The 17,436-nt window shown below is 42.0% G+C and overlaps 1 protein-coding gene across 1 annotated transcript in view; it reads right to left on the bottom strand.

Annotated features, from left to right (window-relative positions):
• Positions 1 to 7,390, bottom strand: part of LOC136652492 (vomeronasal type-2 receptor 26-like) — a 31,412-nt gene extending 24,022 nt beyond the window's left edge. The window contains exon 1 of the mRNA XM_066629432.1: positions 7,343 to 7,390. Coding sequence (XP_066485529.1) covers positions 7,343 to 7,390 — 48 coding nt within the window. The remainder of the gene's footprint in view (positions 1 to 7,342) is intronic.
• Positions 7,391 to 17,436: the final 10,046 nt, after the last annotated feature.

Here is a 17,436-nt window from a genome sequence, read left to right as displayed (position 1 = left end):
TCCTAGCCTAGTATCCCCATAGCTTTCTTCAATTTCACATTTACTGGGCACATTCTCCCAACAGACAAGAGAAGGGAGAAGAAGCAACAAGAAGAGCAAAAACAACCACAGGACTGCAAATGCATGTCTAAACCAGCTGCATCTGAACTTCTGCAACCTGAACTACAGTTCCAGCTACAATGATATCTCTATGGCAGGTGCCTTGATAGAACCTCACTCTGGAGCCACATGGAAGCAGCATGTGTGGTCACAGAGTTTCCTCCAGAAATGTTTGATTGGTGTGGCGAGCTAAAGAAGAGATGCCTGAACAATCTTTGTTCCACCATTGAGCACTGACACAGTTCAGAATAAATCCATCTCCTTTTGAAAAATGGATGTATTTCTTACTGACTACCCAAGGAAGGAAATTACAGTACTGGATAATTACAGAGTAATTGTAATGAGTAATGACCTTGAGTCATTATTACCTTCTCTGAAACAAACGAAATTAGAGAAGCTTCTGTCCTCCTACAATTCTATTCCTAAAGAACTTTCTCTGATTGATATAGATTTTAAGGGTTAACCTAACTTCTCCTCAGTTAAGAAAAACACTTGAAATTAGGAGCCAAAATTGTGACTGGTTTTTTGTTAACACCAGGATAGAAAAAGTCAGTATGTCAAGATGACCTGGAGAGAGAGAAAAACATGTGCATCATAGCTTTCCCAAAAGGAACATTCCAGGGTCTTGTGAAATCAAAGTTGCAGGCCAGAACTTCTCCATACATGGCTAACAGACTTCCCAGTTAGGGCAAGAACCATGCACCAGTATGCCAAATAAGGAGAGGGAAATGACATATATATCACATGGGTCACTTGTTTTTCATAGAGTACAAGTAAAGGAATTTTGGGTGTGGTTCGGAGAGAAATCAATGGACCACCATGGGGTAACTTCGAACCTGTATCCACCCTAATCTATTCCTAATCTGTAAATAGCATGTAAATAAACTTTCTATATGCTTGTAAAATGAGTCTGTGTCTGCTTAGCAATTTGACCCAGAGACCACGTCCCAGAAAACTCTCTATCAGTTGGCGACCCAGATGGGACTCTGGTTGTTCTTTACTAAGCAGTTAGGGAAAAAAACCAAGCAACTTAAATTGAAAAAGACGTAGGATACAGGTCTGATGATTTCTCCCCTGATTGCACATGTCTACTGGTGTGAGTGGTGCAAGCAGGTAAGTATGTGAAAGTGTTGTCTAAGTGTCTGTCTGTCTGGTCGACCAGAAGTTGCTGCAGTGGAACTGCAGTGGAGTTGCTGAAGTGGAGTTGCTGCATGAGGGTGTAGACCTCATACAACAAGGTAAGTACAAGGTACAATAGGAGCAGGTGTCCTTGTCTGGTACCTTAAGTAAACCTTGTTGGGCAAATAAGGGCCCTTGGGGATAATTGTGTGTGTCCCAGGTGATTTTACTGTCTGGGTAAGGCAGGTTCCAGTTCTGAGTGGTCAGAACTGCAGTGAAACAGGTAAAATATTGTCTGGACCCTTGTGTGTGGTAGACATACCTGTGGGAAAGTTAGTAAGCAATCTTTAATTAGTGCTCACTGTTTTTAGGAACAGAGAAAGAGAGTTTAAATTTGTAAATATCAAAGTAAAAGCAAGTGATTCAATTAAAGCAGAGAAAAACTTGCTGCTTTGTTACTCAAGTAGTTTCTGTAATGAAAAGTTCGCCTTAGCAGCTTTAGCAGTTGGCAGGTATCGTAAAACAGTCAGTGAATCTGCTTCCTGTCTAAGGCTGTGTTGGTTTTAAGCCAGAGTGATTTAATAGTTATAACATAGAGCTGTGTGATTTTGTGAGAGCTGTGAGCTTTTGTGTGCTGGTTTAAAAAGAATATGGGGCAAAGTAAGAATTTAGGAGGAGCGAATACGCGGAAAATTAAGTTAAAAGGGACAGTGTGCTTATTGTTGATCCAACAATGAGATCTAACAGAAGTAGTACCTGAAGTGATAAGGTTGCCGTGGCATCTGAAGAGAAGAGAGGTAAGATTGTACTGTAAGTGTACTTTCAGTGTTGGAAACCTCAGAATGGAGAGAAGTCTGAAGTAAGTATGAAATGTTTAATTCTTTTGCATGTACATTAGAGCTGTAAATTATAAGCATGTGTAATGTGAAATATGCTATTTATAGGTGTATATGTGTATAGAGTGAGTGATGTGTTTGGAGTGTTTGAAGTCCATGGACATATGTGAGGTGTGAGAATGAGAGTGCCTTATCTCCTATTGTCTAAATAGGTTATGTAAACTTCTCTAATTCCTCTGGTTGCAATTAGTGCTTCTAGTTGACTTCTAGGTAAAGTCAGCTAGGTTAACAGCAGTGAGTATTTTTAACAGTGAGTGGAGTCACTCCAGTTTTCAGCCTGGCCAGGCGGGGGAAATCTGAGTTAATTTCCCTGGTTTATAAATGTATGTTTATTTTTTAAGGACTTTAGAAAGTCCTGAGTTTTTCAGTTTAAATGTTGAAAAGATTTTACTTGCAAGTAAAATAATGCTTGAAATGATTTGTTTTAAAGGCTGCACCTCAAGTTACTAGTCCACAAAGAGGATTTTGGTAGCTTGCTGAACAGCAAGGCAAGATTCTGAACTTTTGTTCCCAATAGACAATGAACCAACATGGTAAAGAGATTTTTACTTGTTGAGTACCTGGGTTGCAGGAAGTTGCAAGGGCAGCAGATGATGGGGGTGTCTGAAACCCTTGAGGACAGAGTCTTTCCTCAGTGGGGCTAAAAGCAATTTGCAAAGCTATCCCCTTGGTTTCCCCTTCCCATTGGAGGTCTACAGTTGCATTCCACTCTGGTAGGTTCCTGGCAGTCTACGTAAGTGCCACCTTGTCACCTTCTGTGGGTTGTAGGTTCCTGGCAGCTAGGAATGCAAGCCCCTCTGGGTTGCTAGGTTACTTTGGTTCAGGCTTTGCAATGCTACTAGGTCTAAACCGTACATATTCATGACACCCTCCTCTGCTGACTGAACCTGAATGAATCTCATAGTTGTTTGCAGTGCTGCAGTAAGATCTGTCTTGTCTTTACCCTGTAACGCAGGCTGTTGTAGCCCCTGCCTGCCTTGCAAGTGGCTGCATCTCTTCTGGCTTTCCTACAACCATGATCTTGGGTGGGAAGTGTCAGTGTTGGTGAGCCATGTTGATAGGTAGGTGATGGCACTGGTTTCCTTTCTTCCTATACTGGATGCATCTTTGTACCTAACCTGGTTACTGATGGGATTTAGGGCCTGCAGTATGCTAGTGAGTCTGTGTTTTGAGAGAGCCTGATGTGCAATTGCACACCTCTCTGCAGTGAAGTATCCACATTTTGATGGAAAGAAAAAAAACGTTAGTCCCCTAAAGTTGGTTGGCTTGGCTAGCTCAGCTTATGTTTCTCAGTCCCAACCTCTGCCCTGTTATTTCTGTGCCCCAAGTCCCAGAACTGTCTCCTTACACCCCAATCCTCAAACCCAGATTTTTCTACAGCATCACTGTCCTAGGCGCAGCAGCAGCCAGAGCTGTGAGAGTGGATAGCTGGCAAGTTCTTGTAGATGGCTTTGCTGTAAGGATGAGGCAGTAGCCCAGCTAGAGATGGCGAGTCAGGTGGCAGTAGGCAGCCAGTGTGGGAACTAAGAGGCACCAGCAAGGTGAAGCCAGCCACCAGCAGTGCGATTGATGCAACATTGTGCAAGTGGGCTGTGCAGAGGTATGCCTGGGTGTATGCCTGGGTGTGCAGAAATGTGGAATAACATGGGAATCCAAATCCCAACAGGATCCCTGCAGGGAGCAGGGTGGCCCCAAAGGTGACCCCCACCAAAAGGAGGTTGAGGAGTCCCACCAGTAGATTCTGGACTGGGACCAGCACCACACACGCCCAGCAGTCCAGAGACCCTTGTAGCTCCAAAGCCCTTTCCTAGTATAGGGAGGAGGTGGCAGCAAGGAGACCTCTAGAACGCCTTTGTGCTCCAGGGACCCTGAATCGATCCTTTCAGAGCATGTGTCTAATCCCATGGCAGCTTCTTTTCTAGCTGCACTCCGAACCTGAGTTCTGTACCCAGTCCCCAAAGACAGTCCTATCTCCTTTCTTATCCCTTGGAGTTCTTATCCCTTGATCTCTAGGCTGTGTCTCTGTTGTGTATATCCTTTGCCAGTTGCTCAGGTGCTGTTTTGGGAAAAGGTAAATAAATTTGTGTGCATTTAAACAGGAAAGCTAATGTTGCAAAAATGCAAGGCTTAAATAGTTTGTATGTTTAGCTACTATTATTATAGCAACCTTCAGTCTTGAAAGACTATGGTATCGCATTCTGAAGAGTGGTTCTAAAGCAGCGTCTAGTGTGGCCAAAAGCCAATTCAGGAGTAACAATCCCTTTCACACCGGGAGTGGGTGTAGTCTGTCCCTAGTCTGTCTCCCTAGCTATGGGTCTTCCTTCTTTGTCTCTTTGCCTCAGTCTGTTGGCAAAGTGTCTCTTCAAACTGGGAGAGGCCATGCTGTGTAGCCTGTCTCCAAGTGGGCCACTTGGAGGCCAGGGTTTCTCATTTGTTGAGGTCTGTTCCTAAGGCTTTCAGATCCCTATTGCAATTTCTATTAAAAGGTTACCTTTGTGTTGAAAGTGTACAACAGTATAACTATGTGTTATAACAGTAAGTGTCTGTGTAAGCTAACTAAAGGAAATTTTTTTTAGGAGCACATTCAAATTGTGATATAAATTAGGAATGAATGAGCTTGATCAACTTATTCATTCTTAGTAAAAGAATTGAAATAATAATTGGAAAAGTGATGATCTCTTGAAAAAAAAAATTTCCTTGCTATGCTATTTTATTGTCATCTTAGTTAAAGTTCAAATGGTAACCCCTTCCAGTTCTCCTTCTGGTACCTGGGTGGCCTATTCTATTAGTGTGCCACTGTGCTGTTATGTTGTTTATGATGCTGCCATCAGAAGGACGCTTCTGCTGGCAGTATAGAGTTGATTAAGTATTAAATGAAGTAATTTTTGCTGTGTTTTGCCATTTAGCATATGTGTGTTTTCGTTTGTATTTTCTTTTATTTTCTACCATGTATAATAACATGCTTATCAAGTATATGTAAAGGAAGGTTGAAGAAAATCTGCAAATGCAGGAGCAAGGTGATTTGAGTGGATAATTCTTAAAATAATGGAATAAAACAAATAACCTCAAAGTTCCAAGGTCAAACAAGCAGCACTATACATTCACAAAGTACAAAAGGAATAAGTTTAGGTGAGTTTGTTTTAATTTGTATGTTCTATTTCTTATAGTTTCATTTGTATGCTCGCAATAACAGAGGCTTGTATGTAAAACGAAGTTCAAATTCTTGCTGTGAATTGATTGCTAACACCTTGCAGCTATGACTTTAGCTAGACCAGGTGTGGGTGGATATTGGGTAGGTGACCGGAAGAAGGGCACCGAGGAGGTTAGTTAGTGATGTGCTTATCTTGTATTGTAACCCATCTTGTATTGTAACCCACCAGTTTCTACCTGGAGAAATTTATAGCTTGAAAATTCATCAATGTGTCTGTAAGCGTGTGTGCTAATAATAATAGCCAGCAAAGTTTTTATGATCTAAGTTCTGCGCTGAAGTTCTAGGAAATAAGCTAAAAGTTTCTGGGAAGTTGGCCAAGATTGCTCAGAGAAAAGAAAAGAAAAATGAGTTCCTTTTTGTTTCAAAGTTTAAACTGAAGCAAGGTCATACTAACGGAAAAAAATGAAATTTTCTGTCTTTTGATATCTTGTTAATTTGTATAGAGCTTATTATTTTCCAGGTAAACAAAGTGCTTATGTTAAGGAAATAATCATGAAGTGTGAGAGCTATCCATTGGGAATAAACTACTACCTGCACACAGTAAAAATGAAATGGACTTTGTGACTTTGTTTGAAGAGAAGGATTACTAAGACAGATGTCCTATGGAGCATTACTTTGAACTTTTCTAACAAACTATTTTAAAATATGGACTTTTCCAAATGATTTCTTAATGGACTCTTTCTTAATGATTACAACTGTGTTTGTAGTCTGTTGTGATGTGATGTTTTGAAATGTTTTTCCACTGTTCATGTTAAACGTGTTAACATTTTCATGTTTCATATTTCATAATTGTTCATTATGTTGATTTGTGTTATGTTTTGCAATGTTGTTTTTTTTTTTAGTGATAGATGAATGTGTAAGAGTTAAGCTGTATGTAGAATGCCTGAAGTGTAACCAAATTGTTATTATTTGATTCTAATCAATCAAAGAGCAATAAGAGGAAAATAAGCTAAGAAAACATAAACATGGTTAACCTATTGCACACCTATTACACCTAGTTGAAAGTGATGAAATCCAAAAAAACTGCAAGTGTGGGTAAATATAGGTAAAAGGGGAAGCTCTTGAGAAGTGTTTCCCTATTTCCCAGAGAGAAGTGTTTTGCAGGACATTCCTTATTGGTTGAGTATGAGTAAAGTAATTAAGGTCTAGCCATAGTAAGACATAAATAGTATAAACTAGGTTTTAAAAAGTCAACCTATACAAAGGTATGAATTTCTTTTCATAAAGTCCTATAAGGTTTTTTTTCTAAGGTTAGCAAACACTTCTAGATTATCTCTATATGAGAAAGCATTTTCATATAGCTGTAGTTAGGTACACTATTCACAAATAAAGTGGTCTGTCCTTAGTATTATTTAAAGTTAAAAGAATGGATTTGCAAAGTCCAAAGTACTTCTTTTACAGAATATTACTCTTTTAAAGAGTTGTTATAGTGTGCATTTGAGCATTGTGTCGGCCATAAAATGAGCTAGCTTTTAACTAAGGCACTGATCTGAGGGTCAGTCGCCTCTGCAAGAGTGTTTCCAGCCTGTTTCTCCCCCTTCGAAAGAACAACCTCTGTTGGAAACTCAGCAGTCATCTCAGATTGAGGGGAGTGCACAAATGGTTGTTGGAAAGCCTTGTGAATTATCCATGAAGCTTAAGGAATACTCTCAATTGATGGCCCAGACGGTATCATCTATATTTTCTCAGATTTCCCATATATTGAGCCTTTTAAAGGAGCAACACCAAATAATTTCTAAGTTATCAAACTTTTTTGTTAATATTTTCTCTCAATCTGCAATGGAGATGAGACATCCTACTTTAGCCTCAACATCTCATACCAAGCTCATTTCTGCAATCTCGATGGAACATTCAAGCCAACTTGTTTATCAAGCCTCTGCAGCTGTGCTATCTTTCGATCATCTGGCACCCAGGAGACACCCAGACTGGTCTAAAATTCATTCGGCCAGAAGACATCTAGCCACCTTACTTAACATTCCTGTTTTTAAGGTGGATTTACAGAATTTAGTTCACCTACCTTCTGTTCGTCGCCCTTCCCGTCTCCTCCTGGAATTTCGTTCTTCATATATTCCGAGACTCTTATTTGCCACCACCAGATCTCTTCAGAAAGTAGGCATATCTGCCCATCGCTATTTTCGTGATACCATCATAACTAAACTTGCTCCATCTAAAACTTCTTTCCAAGGAGGAAACATGGACGTCCCTGCGTCAGTACAGTCTCCCTGCTTGGCAAAGAATGATTCTTCTCCTATTTCCCTTCTGGATTGTTCTTTGTCTGCTTCCAAATTATTTCCCCTCCCTCGCCCTCTGGAGGTTGCTTAACCAGAAAGTGTATCTTCAAGGAAAAAATTGTTGTTAAATATTTCTGCAGGGTCAAATGATCCTTGTTTTAGTCAGCCTTCTCCTATGCCTATTATGTTGAATTTAGAAATCCCTACTGATACTCTGATTCCAAACGATGTTTTATCTCCCCCAGTCGTTTCCCTTAACCCTAATCCTATGCCTCTTCCACATACATCCCTTTTCCCTACTTGTATTATTAAGAAAAGCTCTTTATCTGACTCTTTTCGTTTAATCGATGCTACCTCTCAATATCCCCGCCTCTAAATTTTGATTTTATTGGTTCTAGTATGCAAAAAAAAATGTGACTAATAAATTTACATCTGGACCCCCTTTAGACACCCAGAACCATTCCTTTAATTCAACTACAACTCAGCTAGAGGTTTCTCATGACCCTCAAGCTTCTTCTAATAGTCATACTGTTCTTCCCTCTCCCTGTTGACTAACTGATTGTTGTTCCCCCCTTTCGCAAAATGCTATGACTATTACCTTGATTTCATGGAACATTTCGGGGTGGTCCAGAAAAGACTCAGATAAAGATTTCATCTATTATCTGAAAACTTTTGATTTAATTTTATTTAATTTTATTTAATTTTATTACAGGAGACATGGTCTTTGTCTTCTCCGACCATTTCAGGTTATGCTTCCTACCATTTACCTGCTTTCAAAAACAATATTTTGGGACGTCCACGTGTTGGACTTTGTTGCTTTGTAAAGTTATCGTTACCTTTTTCCTTTTCCCATATCCCAATTCAATCCTTATATTTTCAAATTTTTCTTTTGCAGATCAACTTTTTTAAAATTTTGTTGTTTAATGTGTATATCCCCCCTGCTGCTATTACTCCCTCCAATCTATGGGAATCTCTTGAAAAACTTATAGAAGATAATTTAAAAGCTTTTCCTTCTGCTTTGTTAGTAATAACAGGGGACCTTAATACTAGAATAGGCCCCAGTAATACTGCATTAGTTCAACATATGAATTGGTTTACGGATGACCAAATCTCTCCTTGGTTTTATTTTCCAAGGGCTTCCAAAGACTCAACCTTTAATAGTTATGCTGCTTCCTTTATTAACTTATGTGCTTCTGCTAATGTAGTTATATTAAATGTCTCTAGAGGTAACGATACCCCAGGAGAGTTTACCCATTTTTCAGTGAGAGGCCCGAGTGTTATTGATTATGCCCTTGTTTCCCCTGATCTCTTACCATTTCTAACTGACTTCTCAGTGGGCCATCGTTCTGAGGGAGATCATGTTAATAAAACATTTTATTTTCCCCACGATGTTTCCCACTCTTCTTCACTTTCTTCTAACTCCAGTCGACCTTATAAATGGTCTTCTATTTCACAACAAGCTTTCTCCCAGTGGACTTGTCACTTGGAGACTACTGTTCTTATCAGTAACCTTCTTTTTCCTTCTTGTTCATCCTCTGCTATGTTGGTGGCATCCTTCAGTCTCGGAAGACTATGGTGTCACGCTCTGAATGGTGGTTCTAGAACAGAGTGTCCTCTCCAGTGTGCGAAGCCTGGGTAAAGTAGGTATGGAGGATAGGCTGTTACCCATGCAGCAAATCCCCCCTCTCCACGTCACTGAAATGGTCCAATGGAAAGGCAGAGGCCAATACGGTTGGTTCCAGTGGCGTCACAGGAGTTGCCAGAATGTGACTGTGTTCAGCCGTGAACTGCCTCAGGGACTCCGGCTCCTGATTTTGCCTCGAGGTTGACTCCTGAAGCCTTTTCCATAACTGGATGTAGCCACAAGGCAGTGGAGGTTTGGGATCAGAGTTTTCCTTCTCTCATATGAGCTGCCTTCCCAGGCTGACGGGTCCCATCTACCCGGTGGCTGTTTAGTCGCCTCTTCCGACAAGTACAGCCAAACTGAGCCTCTGCTATAAGAGATTACAATTCTTTAATTGATTTTCTAGTTAATTTTCTTAGTTCTTCCAGTCCCTCCCAGCCACCAAGGGCTTCTTTTAATCACAAGACTTGGTTTGATGCTGATTGTTGGCAATTAAAAAAACAAATACGCTCCCTTTTTTCATTCATTTTCATCCAATTCCATCACTTTTAAGAGACTACTTTTCTTTACGCAGAACATGCCATGATCTATTTGATGAGAAAAGACATCAGTATGCCCTGCGTAAGTGGGATCAATTACACTCTGCAATTACTTCCCTTTTGGTCTTTAGTTTCCAGATCATCTCGTTTAATCCCAAATTTGCTTCCATCTATATCTGCAGTCACTTGGGTTGACTTTTTTTCAAAAAAATTCTCATCTTTGACCCCAATACAACCCTCCAGTAATATTCCACAGGATCTTTTGGAATGGCCTCCAGTTTCCCCTAATGAAATACATGAGTTAATTCTCTCTTTAAAACCCGGTAAAGCTCCTGGGCCCGATAACATTTTGAATGAGACTTTGACCAATAATCCCAAATGGTGGGCAGAACAACTTGCATCTTTTTTTACCTTGGTTAATGCCACTGGTCGTTTTCCTGATGCCTGGTTGACATCTACTCTTATTCCAGTCTACAAAAAAGGTGACCCTTCATTACCCTCAAATTATCGCCCAATAAGTTTGTTATCAAATATTGGGAAATTGTACTGGGAAATTGTATTGGGAAAAGTATCTTTTAACAAAACTCTCTTCCTGGGCAATTTCTAAAAACCTCCCCGGAAAGGAACAGATTGGTTTTTGGGCAGGAGCTTCCACCCTTGATCATATTTTTACATATTTTTACATTGACTTATCTAGCAGAGAAATATTTTATTTATAATAAAGCTAACCTATTTGCTGCTTTTGTCGATCTCCAAGGGGCCTTTGACTGTGAATAGAGCCCTTCTATGGTCCAAACTACTTAAATGGGGAATAGACCTGTGTTTGTTATTCCTGCTACGCCAATTACACTCCCAGAATTTTTATCAGGTTCGGATACCAAATTCCAATACTCTCACTGACAGATTCCCCATTCACAATGGTGTCCGTCAGGGATGTATCCTTGCTCCTTTATTATTTAATTTATTTTTATCTGATTTACCTTCTTTTCTTTCTTCTTCCACTCATTCTACTCTGGTTCTAAATGGGATCCCTGTTTCTATTCTTTTATATGCAGATGATGCAGTATTATTATCCCTAACTAAATCTGGACTTCGCTGCATCTTAGCTACATTTCAGGAGTATTGTAAACTTAATGATCTAACAATTAATTCAAATAAAACCCAAATTATGGTATTTTCTCGCACTTGGTCCCCTATAACATGGACAATAGGTCCCAATATATACAAACAAGTCCAGTCTTACAAATATTTGGGGCTTATATTTCATTATAAACTCTCCTGGTCTTTTCATAAGAAAGCTATCACTTCGTCTCTCTCTCCCCAACTCAAAGCAATTTCAAAATGTTTTTATAATGAAGGTAACCAGTATGTTCTTGCCGCTATTCAGATTTTTCAGTCCAAAATTCTCTCCCATTTGTTTTACGGTGCCCCAATATGGATTAAAGTAATCAACAAGGATATTGATCAGATCGCAGCATCTTTTTTTCGTAGAATTCTAGGGATCCCAAATTCAATTTGTGTTTCCACAATTATCCTAGAATTCGATATTCATCTTCCAACAACTACAGCCTGGTTACTTACTTTTAAATTTTGGCTTAAACTGTTTTTAAATTCTCATTCTGGTTCCCTTTTATACGATTTGTTAAGAGACTCTTATTTTTCTTCTTGGTTTCGTTTGATAGACTAACGAAACCTTCTCTTGATCTTCCATTAGAATCCCTGGCAGATATGAGTCTTCCAAGAGCATACTCATTGATAAAAGGCAAGCTCTTATCATCCGAATTCAATTATCTAAGTAATAACCTCAATCCTATTTGTTCCCCATTTTCTTTTGGTTTGGCCCCATCTTTTGATCATGCACCTAACTATTTCTATACATTAACTAACCCGTTACATAGATGAGCCTTTATGTTAGCTCGTTTTAACATCTTCCCCTCGGCAGTCCATTCTGGACGTTTTTTTAATATTCCACGGGAGAAAAGGCTCTGTCCCTTCTGTCACGAGTCTCCTGATTTTTTGTTTCATATTCTCTTCTTTTGTCCAGTACAACTTGGTATTCGTAATCATTACCTTACTTCTTGAATTCCCTCTGATCTCACCCCCTCTGATACTACTCTCTCTAAGTTCATGAGTGATGTTTGTGTTTCTCTGACTGTAGCTGTTGCTGGTTATTTATCTGAGATTCTTAAAGTAACGTTGTCAGAATTTAAATAACTTGGTATCCTGCTTTTAATTGTTAAGGTTGTTATGCAAATTGTTATGCCAATTTGTAAATTTTGTTTGCAAATCGTGTTTGATATGCCAATAAAGGTTTCAGAAAAGAAAGAAAAAGACGCTCTCTTTTGTTTTCAGGAGGAGCGTTTCAGGCAGCTGGCTCCAGATGCTCATTGGGACCCAGAACCCATGCCCCTATGGCTGTGGAACCTTGCCCCAGCATCGCCCAAAACATGATCTGGGTTTCCCTAACAGCCGCTACCAGGGACAGTTATAGGAAGAAGTTTCAGGAGTTTTTGGCTTTTTGCAGGCAGCAGCGTCTGGCGGACGCATGGCCTCTGCCGGTGAGCAACCTGATGAAGTTCATGATTGCCCTTTGGAGCAGGGGGTTGTTGGCACGCTTGATCTCAGTCTACTTGACAGCTCTGTCTTTCCAGTCCAAGGCCTTGGGTTGGGTTGACATCGGACTTTTGGGTTAGGCGGATGCTGGAAGGGATTAGGAGGAGCTGTCCCCTGCTCCCAGATGCCCGGAAGCCGGTCACCCCGGGCCTGCTGCAGGGTTTATGTGCCGACTTCAGTCTGCATTGCGCATCGCATTATGAGGCGATGCTGTTTAAGGCTTGTAGCCTGGTATTGTTCTTTGGGGCCTTCTGCCCTAGCGAGGTATTATCCATTTCTAAAGTCACCCCCGGGGACAGGGCCTTGCGATGGGGCGATTGTCAGATGGGTGTTAACCGTGTTTCTCTGTTTTTAAGGTGTTCTAAGACCGACCAGCGAGGTAAGAGCCAGTGGGACCACCTGAAAAGAGCTGCCAATGTGGATATCTGCCCGGTTCAGGCGGTTGTGGACTACCACCACGTGGCGCCCCGGGGGGACGGGCCATTTTTTCGGCATCAGAATTCCTCCCCCCTCACAATGTATCAGTGGTTTTTAATGCCGCTTTGCAGAGGCTTGGAATGGCAGCCGGGCAGTTCGGCCTGCATTCCTTTAGAATCGGTGCCTCATCGACGGCAGCCAGGTTGGGCTTCCATGCTAAAGCTATCCAGAGGATTGGGTGATAGCGCTCGGGCGCCTTTAAATATTATGTTTGCTGAGGCTCGCCGGTTGCAGGGCCTGAGTTTGTCAGGCTCCCCCACTGGTTGGGGGGGCGTGTTGACTGGCATTGCCAGCCTTGATGGTAATGTGGAGGGATGGAGGGAGGGGGTTGGAGTCCCTAGTTGTGTTGCCTAATGGCATCTTGTGTTCCAGTGTTAGTGGTTTATGTTACTTTTTCTGTTGCAGGTCTTTGTTGGTCGACTCCCGTGAGGGTCCTGATCTGCGGTCACTCAATTATCTTTTGGGCCCAGAAGAGGGCGTTGGCTGGCAGCTTTGGCACCCAGTTGGGAATGGGGGGCCTAGCCAGTGTCACCTGGGCTGCCAGAAGGGGCATGCACTGGGAACAATTCATGCCATTGCTGCTTAATTATCTGGCATGGCATTCCCATCCCCAGACAATCATGGTACACCTAGGGGAGAACGACCTGGGCCAGAGGACTTCGATGTCCTTGAGGCTCCAGGCACGTAGGGAGTTCTCATTGCTTAGAAGTTGGTTTCCAGAATTGCTATCCTTTGGTCCAATCTCCTCCCCTGGCTTGTTTGGCACGGGGTGTGGAGTGTCCACAGAATAGACATCACCAGGAAAAGAGTGAACGCTTACCTGGGGAGGGTAGTAGTTGAGCAGGGCGGGGCAGTGATCCAACACCCTGCTATTGGGTAAAGGGTTTATTAGAGATTTATTATTTATAGATAATAAATAAGTGGCTCAGCAAGAAACTGGAAGTGATCAAAATAAGTTTTTTTTCTTGTGATGTTGTGGACCGCTTCTCAGGGTCTCACGGACCACCTGTGGTCCCCAGACCATAGGTTGGGAACCAGTGACTTATATAAAAATAAAAAAGAAGGCAAAACAGCCATCCCATGCTATGAATTAAGGCTGCAATCCTAACCATACTTTCCTGAAAGTCAGCCCCATTGAACACAATAGGACTTACTTCTGAGTAGACCTGGTTAGGATTCTGCCCTTAGTGGTGTATATTATATACTCTTGCACTGTCTCAAATACAAGTCACTGACTCGGAAATGAGTCCCCACACATGCAGACATGAGTCTGTCTCTGTCTGGGTGTGCTGGCTTACTTTTTCTGAGGCGTGAAAGACATTATGGGGCCATCCTTCAGACAGGGCAAGCAAGGGAAATTCCAGCCAGGAGACAGGGAAGGGTTAATGTTTGGGTTTTGCACTGAGAAGGGGGGGAGGTGGGAGCATATCTGAAGGAACTGATAATCATTGGATGGTTTTCAATGATGGTTTTCAACAAGGGGGAGGGGGTTCACAACACCCTTATCATCCTCTCTGGAAGCAGGACCCAAGGCCCTTGGTTTTCAGGAAGGGTTCCTGCTGCAGAACTGCCTGTCATCAAAGGCTTCCCAGCTTTTATCCTCCCCAGCCACACCCTCGGCTCCTCCCCTCCCTCCCTCTCTAGGCTAAAAGGGGCCCTGACCCTATCCTGCTGCCCTCCTCTTTGGTGGTTAATGGTGACCCTGCCCTGCTCACTGCTCTGGTCAGGTGAGCTCTGGGGGCAGTCTCTCCCACCCAGCTGCCCTGAGTCTTGCCTGGTCAGCTGGAGAGGCAGTGGTAGCTCTGTGGCTAGGTGGTTCTGCCCCTAGCTTTCAGCCACGTAAGGCAGGGGTCGGACAAGGGCTCGACCCCTGTCATGACCCAACCTTGCTAACTTCGCAGAGGTTAGGAATAGCCCCATCATGCTACATACTGTTGGATGCCGAATTTCTAGCTAAATGCAGTGGAAAAAACAGGGTAAGGTATCTCCTTTCCATCAAATGTTATGGCCAAAAAACCGGAAACCCAAAAATGCATGGAGCCCTATGGAAAGTGAAATTGAGCCATATTGCATGTTTACTCATGAGTAGGTGAACGTGCCTTAGTCCTTTCGAAAGGGCAGACTGAGAGGAAGCCAAAGACACCAGAATGGTTGCTATCCAATGAAAGCAGCCCCCAAAAAACACCTAAGAAGGAAGTCCCTCCCTCCAAGCAGACAAATGTATTGAGCCCTATACAGAGCAAAAGGAAGCCACATGTCATGTTTACTCACAAGTAAGCAACAGTGCCTCGGCTGCTGGTCAAGTCAGGCAAAGGGGAATTCAAGGCTAGCTACATGGTCCCAATCCGATGAAAGCGGAGCTCAACAAATGCTCCAGAAGGCAGCACCCCCCCCTCCCCAAAGAATAGAACAGAGGCTTGAGCTGGTAAGGCCAATTTTCTTTGTTTTTAGACTTGTAAAGCCGGGTGGGTCCTGATAGTGATACACTTGAAATATAAAAACTTACATTGAACTGGGCACTGGGGAGGGCTGGAAATCTCACTGTTTGGGAGGGGGGGTGTTATAGCAGACAGGCTACAGAGAAAATTCACTTGACAAAACGGCTGGCTTCCCCTTATTTAATTATTTGTTTTCTTTAATTTAATTTTTTAATTATTTATTTTATTTTGTTTGATCATGTCCCTTCCAGTCATGACATCACTTCTGGTGGGTCCTGCACAGATTGCCATTCTAAAAAGTGGGTCTCTATGGTAAAAGTTTGATAACCACTGCCTTAACTCAAAACAGGTCAATGAGACATCCTCGGGGGAGTGGGGGGTGGGTGACACCCAAGTGACCAAAATTCTAGAAATCATGACTTTGAGGAATAATACCATCATGTTATATACCATTTGATGCAGAATTTCATGCGATGCTTGTGGGGAAATATTCACTGCATTTATTTTCTGCCTTTATTATTATTCACTTCATGTCATGAACATTACTATCTCTCAGTCTCACCTACCTCACAGGGTTGTGAGGACAAAATAAGGAGAGGAACCATGCACACCACCCTGAGCTGCTTAGAGGAAAAGTGGTATAAAAATGTGAGGGAAGGAAGGAATGAGTGAATGAATGATGTTTTATGGGGTGTCCATCTCTGCATAAGAACACCTTATTGGTTGCCTGCTGAGTCACAATAACACCTCACAGGCTCTTGGAACAATTACTCTCATTGATCAGTTTTGAGTTTAGTAAATCCACTTTTTGTTACATAAGGCAGTTGTGTTCTCCTTTTCAGATTAATTGGCCATAATGTATGACAGAATACAGATAATTCAACATGGTTTGTTTCATTACATTCTTCATGAAATTATTATTCCAATGATATGTAACACTGTGCTATTATTCATAAATACAAATTTTCCCAAAGCTTTCCAAAATGTTGGCCACTAGTGCTGCCATGCCTCTTAGGGTGTCATCCGGTCTGGTACACACCTTCCACACACACACCCCTGTGATGCCACTGAAAGTATATCCAGATCTTTCTCTTTCTGACCCAGTGACCCCACCAGCGCAGCAGAGTTGGGTGCATATTCTGATCTGATGCACCAGCCTAGAGCTCGTTATGACTAAGTGGCTGAGAACTAGATGATGAAAGTTGAAAGAAAAGGACCAGTTCTAAGTAACGTGACTGAGAAGCAGTGCTTCATAATGCTCAGAAGAAACTGGGTGATTGCATCATGACCAGAAATATCCATGACTGGGGAAAAAGTAGATAATGCATACAAATTTCCAATAGTCAAGTAGGCTATAAAGGTCCCTACTTGGAAAAAGTGTTCCTCTTGTGAAGGAAGGAATTCTTGGAGGACAATTCTTCTCTTAGAGCAGGGGTGTCCAAACTTTTTGACAGGAGGGCCACATAATCTCTCTGACGTATGTGTTGGAGGCCAGGAAAAAAAGAATTCCTTCACATTTAAAATTTGAATAAAGGTTTTACATAAATGAATATATTGGCGATGGAACTTACATGAATAAATGAAGTTTTCATGATAGCTCAAGGCCTATAAAAGACATTGCACAAAGCAAGGCTGGCCTTTGCTGCTGCTTCACAGATGTAAAACAGCAAGCAGCGGAGGAAGCCCTTGGCCTGCAACTCATGCAAGAGGTCAAACAGAAGGCCCTTCCACTGAGAGTAGTCACGTTGGGCCAGCACAGGCTCCAACAAGTCTCTGGAGGGCCAGAGGCTCATTGGAGACTGAGGATTCTCCGTGGGCTGGATTGGGGATCCCCAAGGGACAGAAATGGCCTCCAGGCCGGGGTTTGGGCAACCCTGTTTTAGAGGATGTAAACCATTGGGTTCTTTTGGTCACCTTTCCTGCCTTAGCATCGTGCCTTTAATATGAACTTGGTATTTCCTTCTTTCCACATTTTGATTTCTGGGTTGTATCTTGCAATATTAACATTATCCGTGGATAGCTAAATAGGAGGTGCAATTATTGCTTCTGAAACGATTTCTCACCCCACCTTGTGTATTCTAAAGAATCAGGATGATTAAAAATGTGATATGCTGTGATCCAGTATTCATACTGTATGGGAACATAGAGAGAGAAAAACATGCAAAACAACTATCATCTTGGATTTGGAT

The sequence above is a fragment of the Tiliqua scincoides genome, chromosome 5 (genome assembly GCF_035046505.1).
Source record: "Tiliqua scincoides isolate rTilSci1 chromosome 5, rTilSci1.hap2, whole genome shotgun sequence".
Taxonomy (NCBI): Eukaryota; Metazoa; Chordata; class Lepidosauria; order Squamata; family Scincidae; genus Tiliqua; species Tiliqua scincoides.
This window is presented reverse-complemented; position numbering and strand designations above follow the sequence as displayed.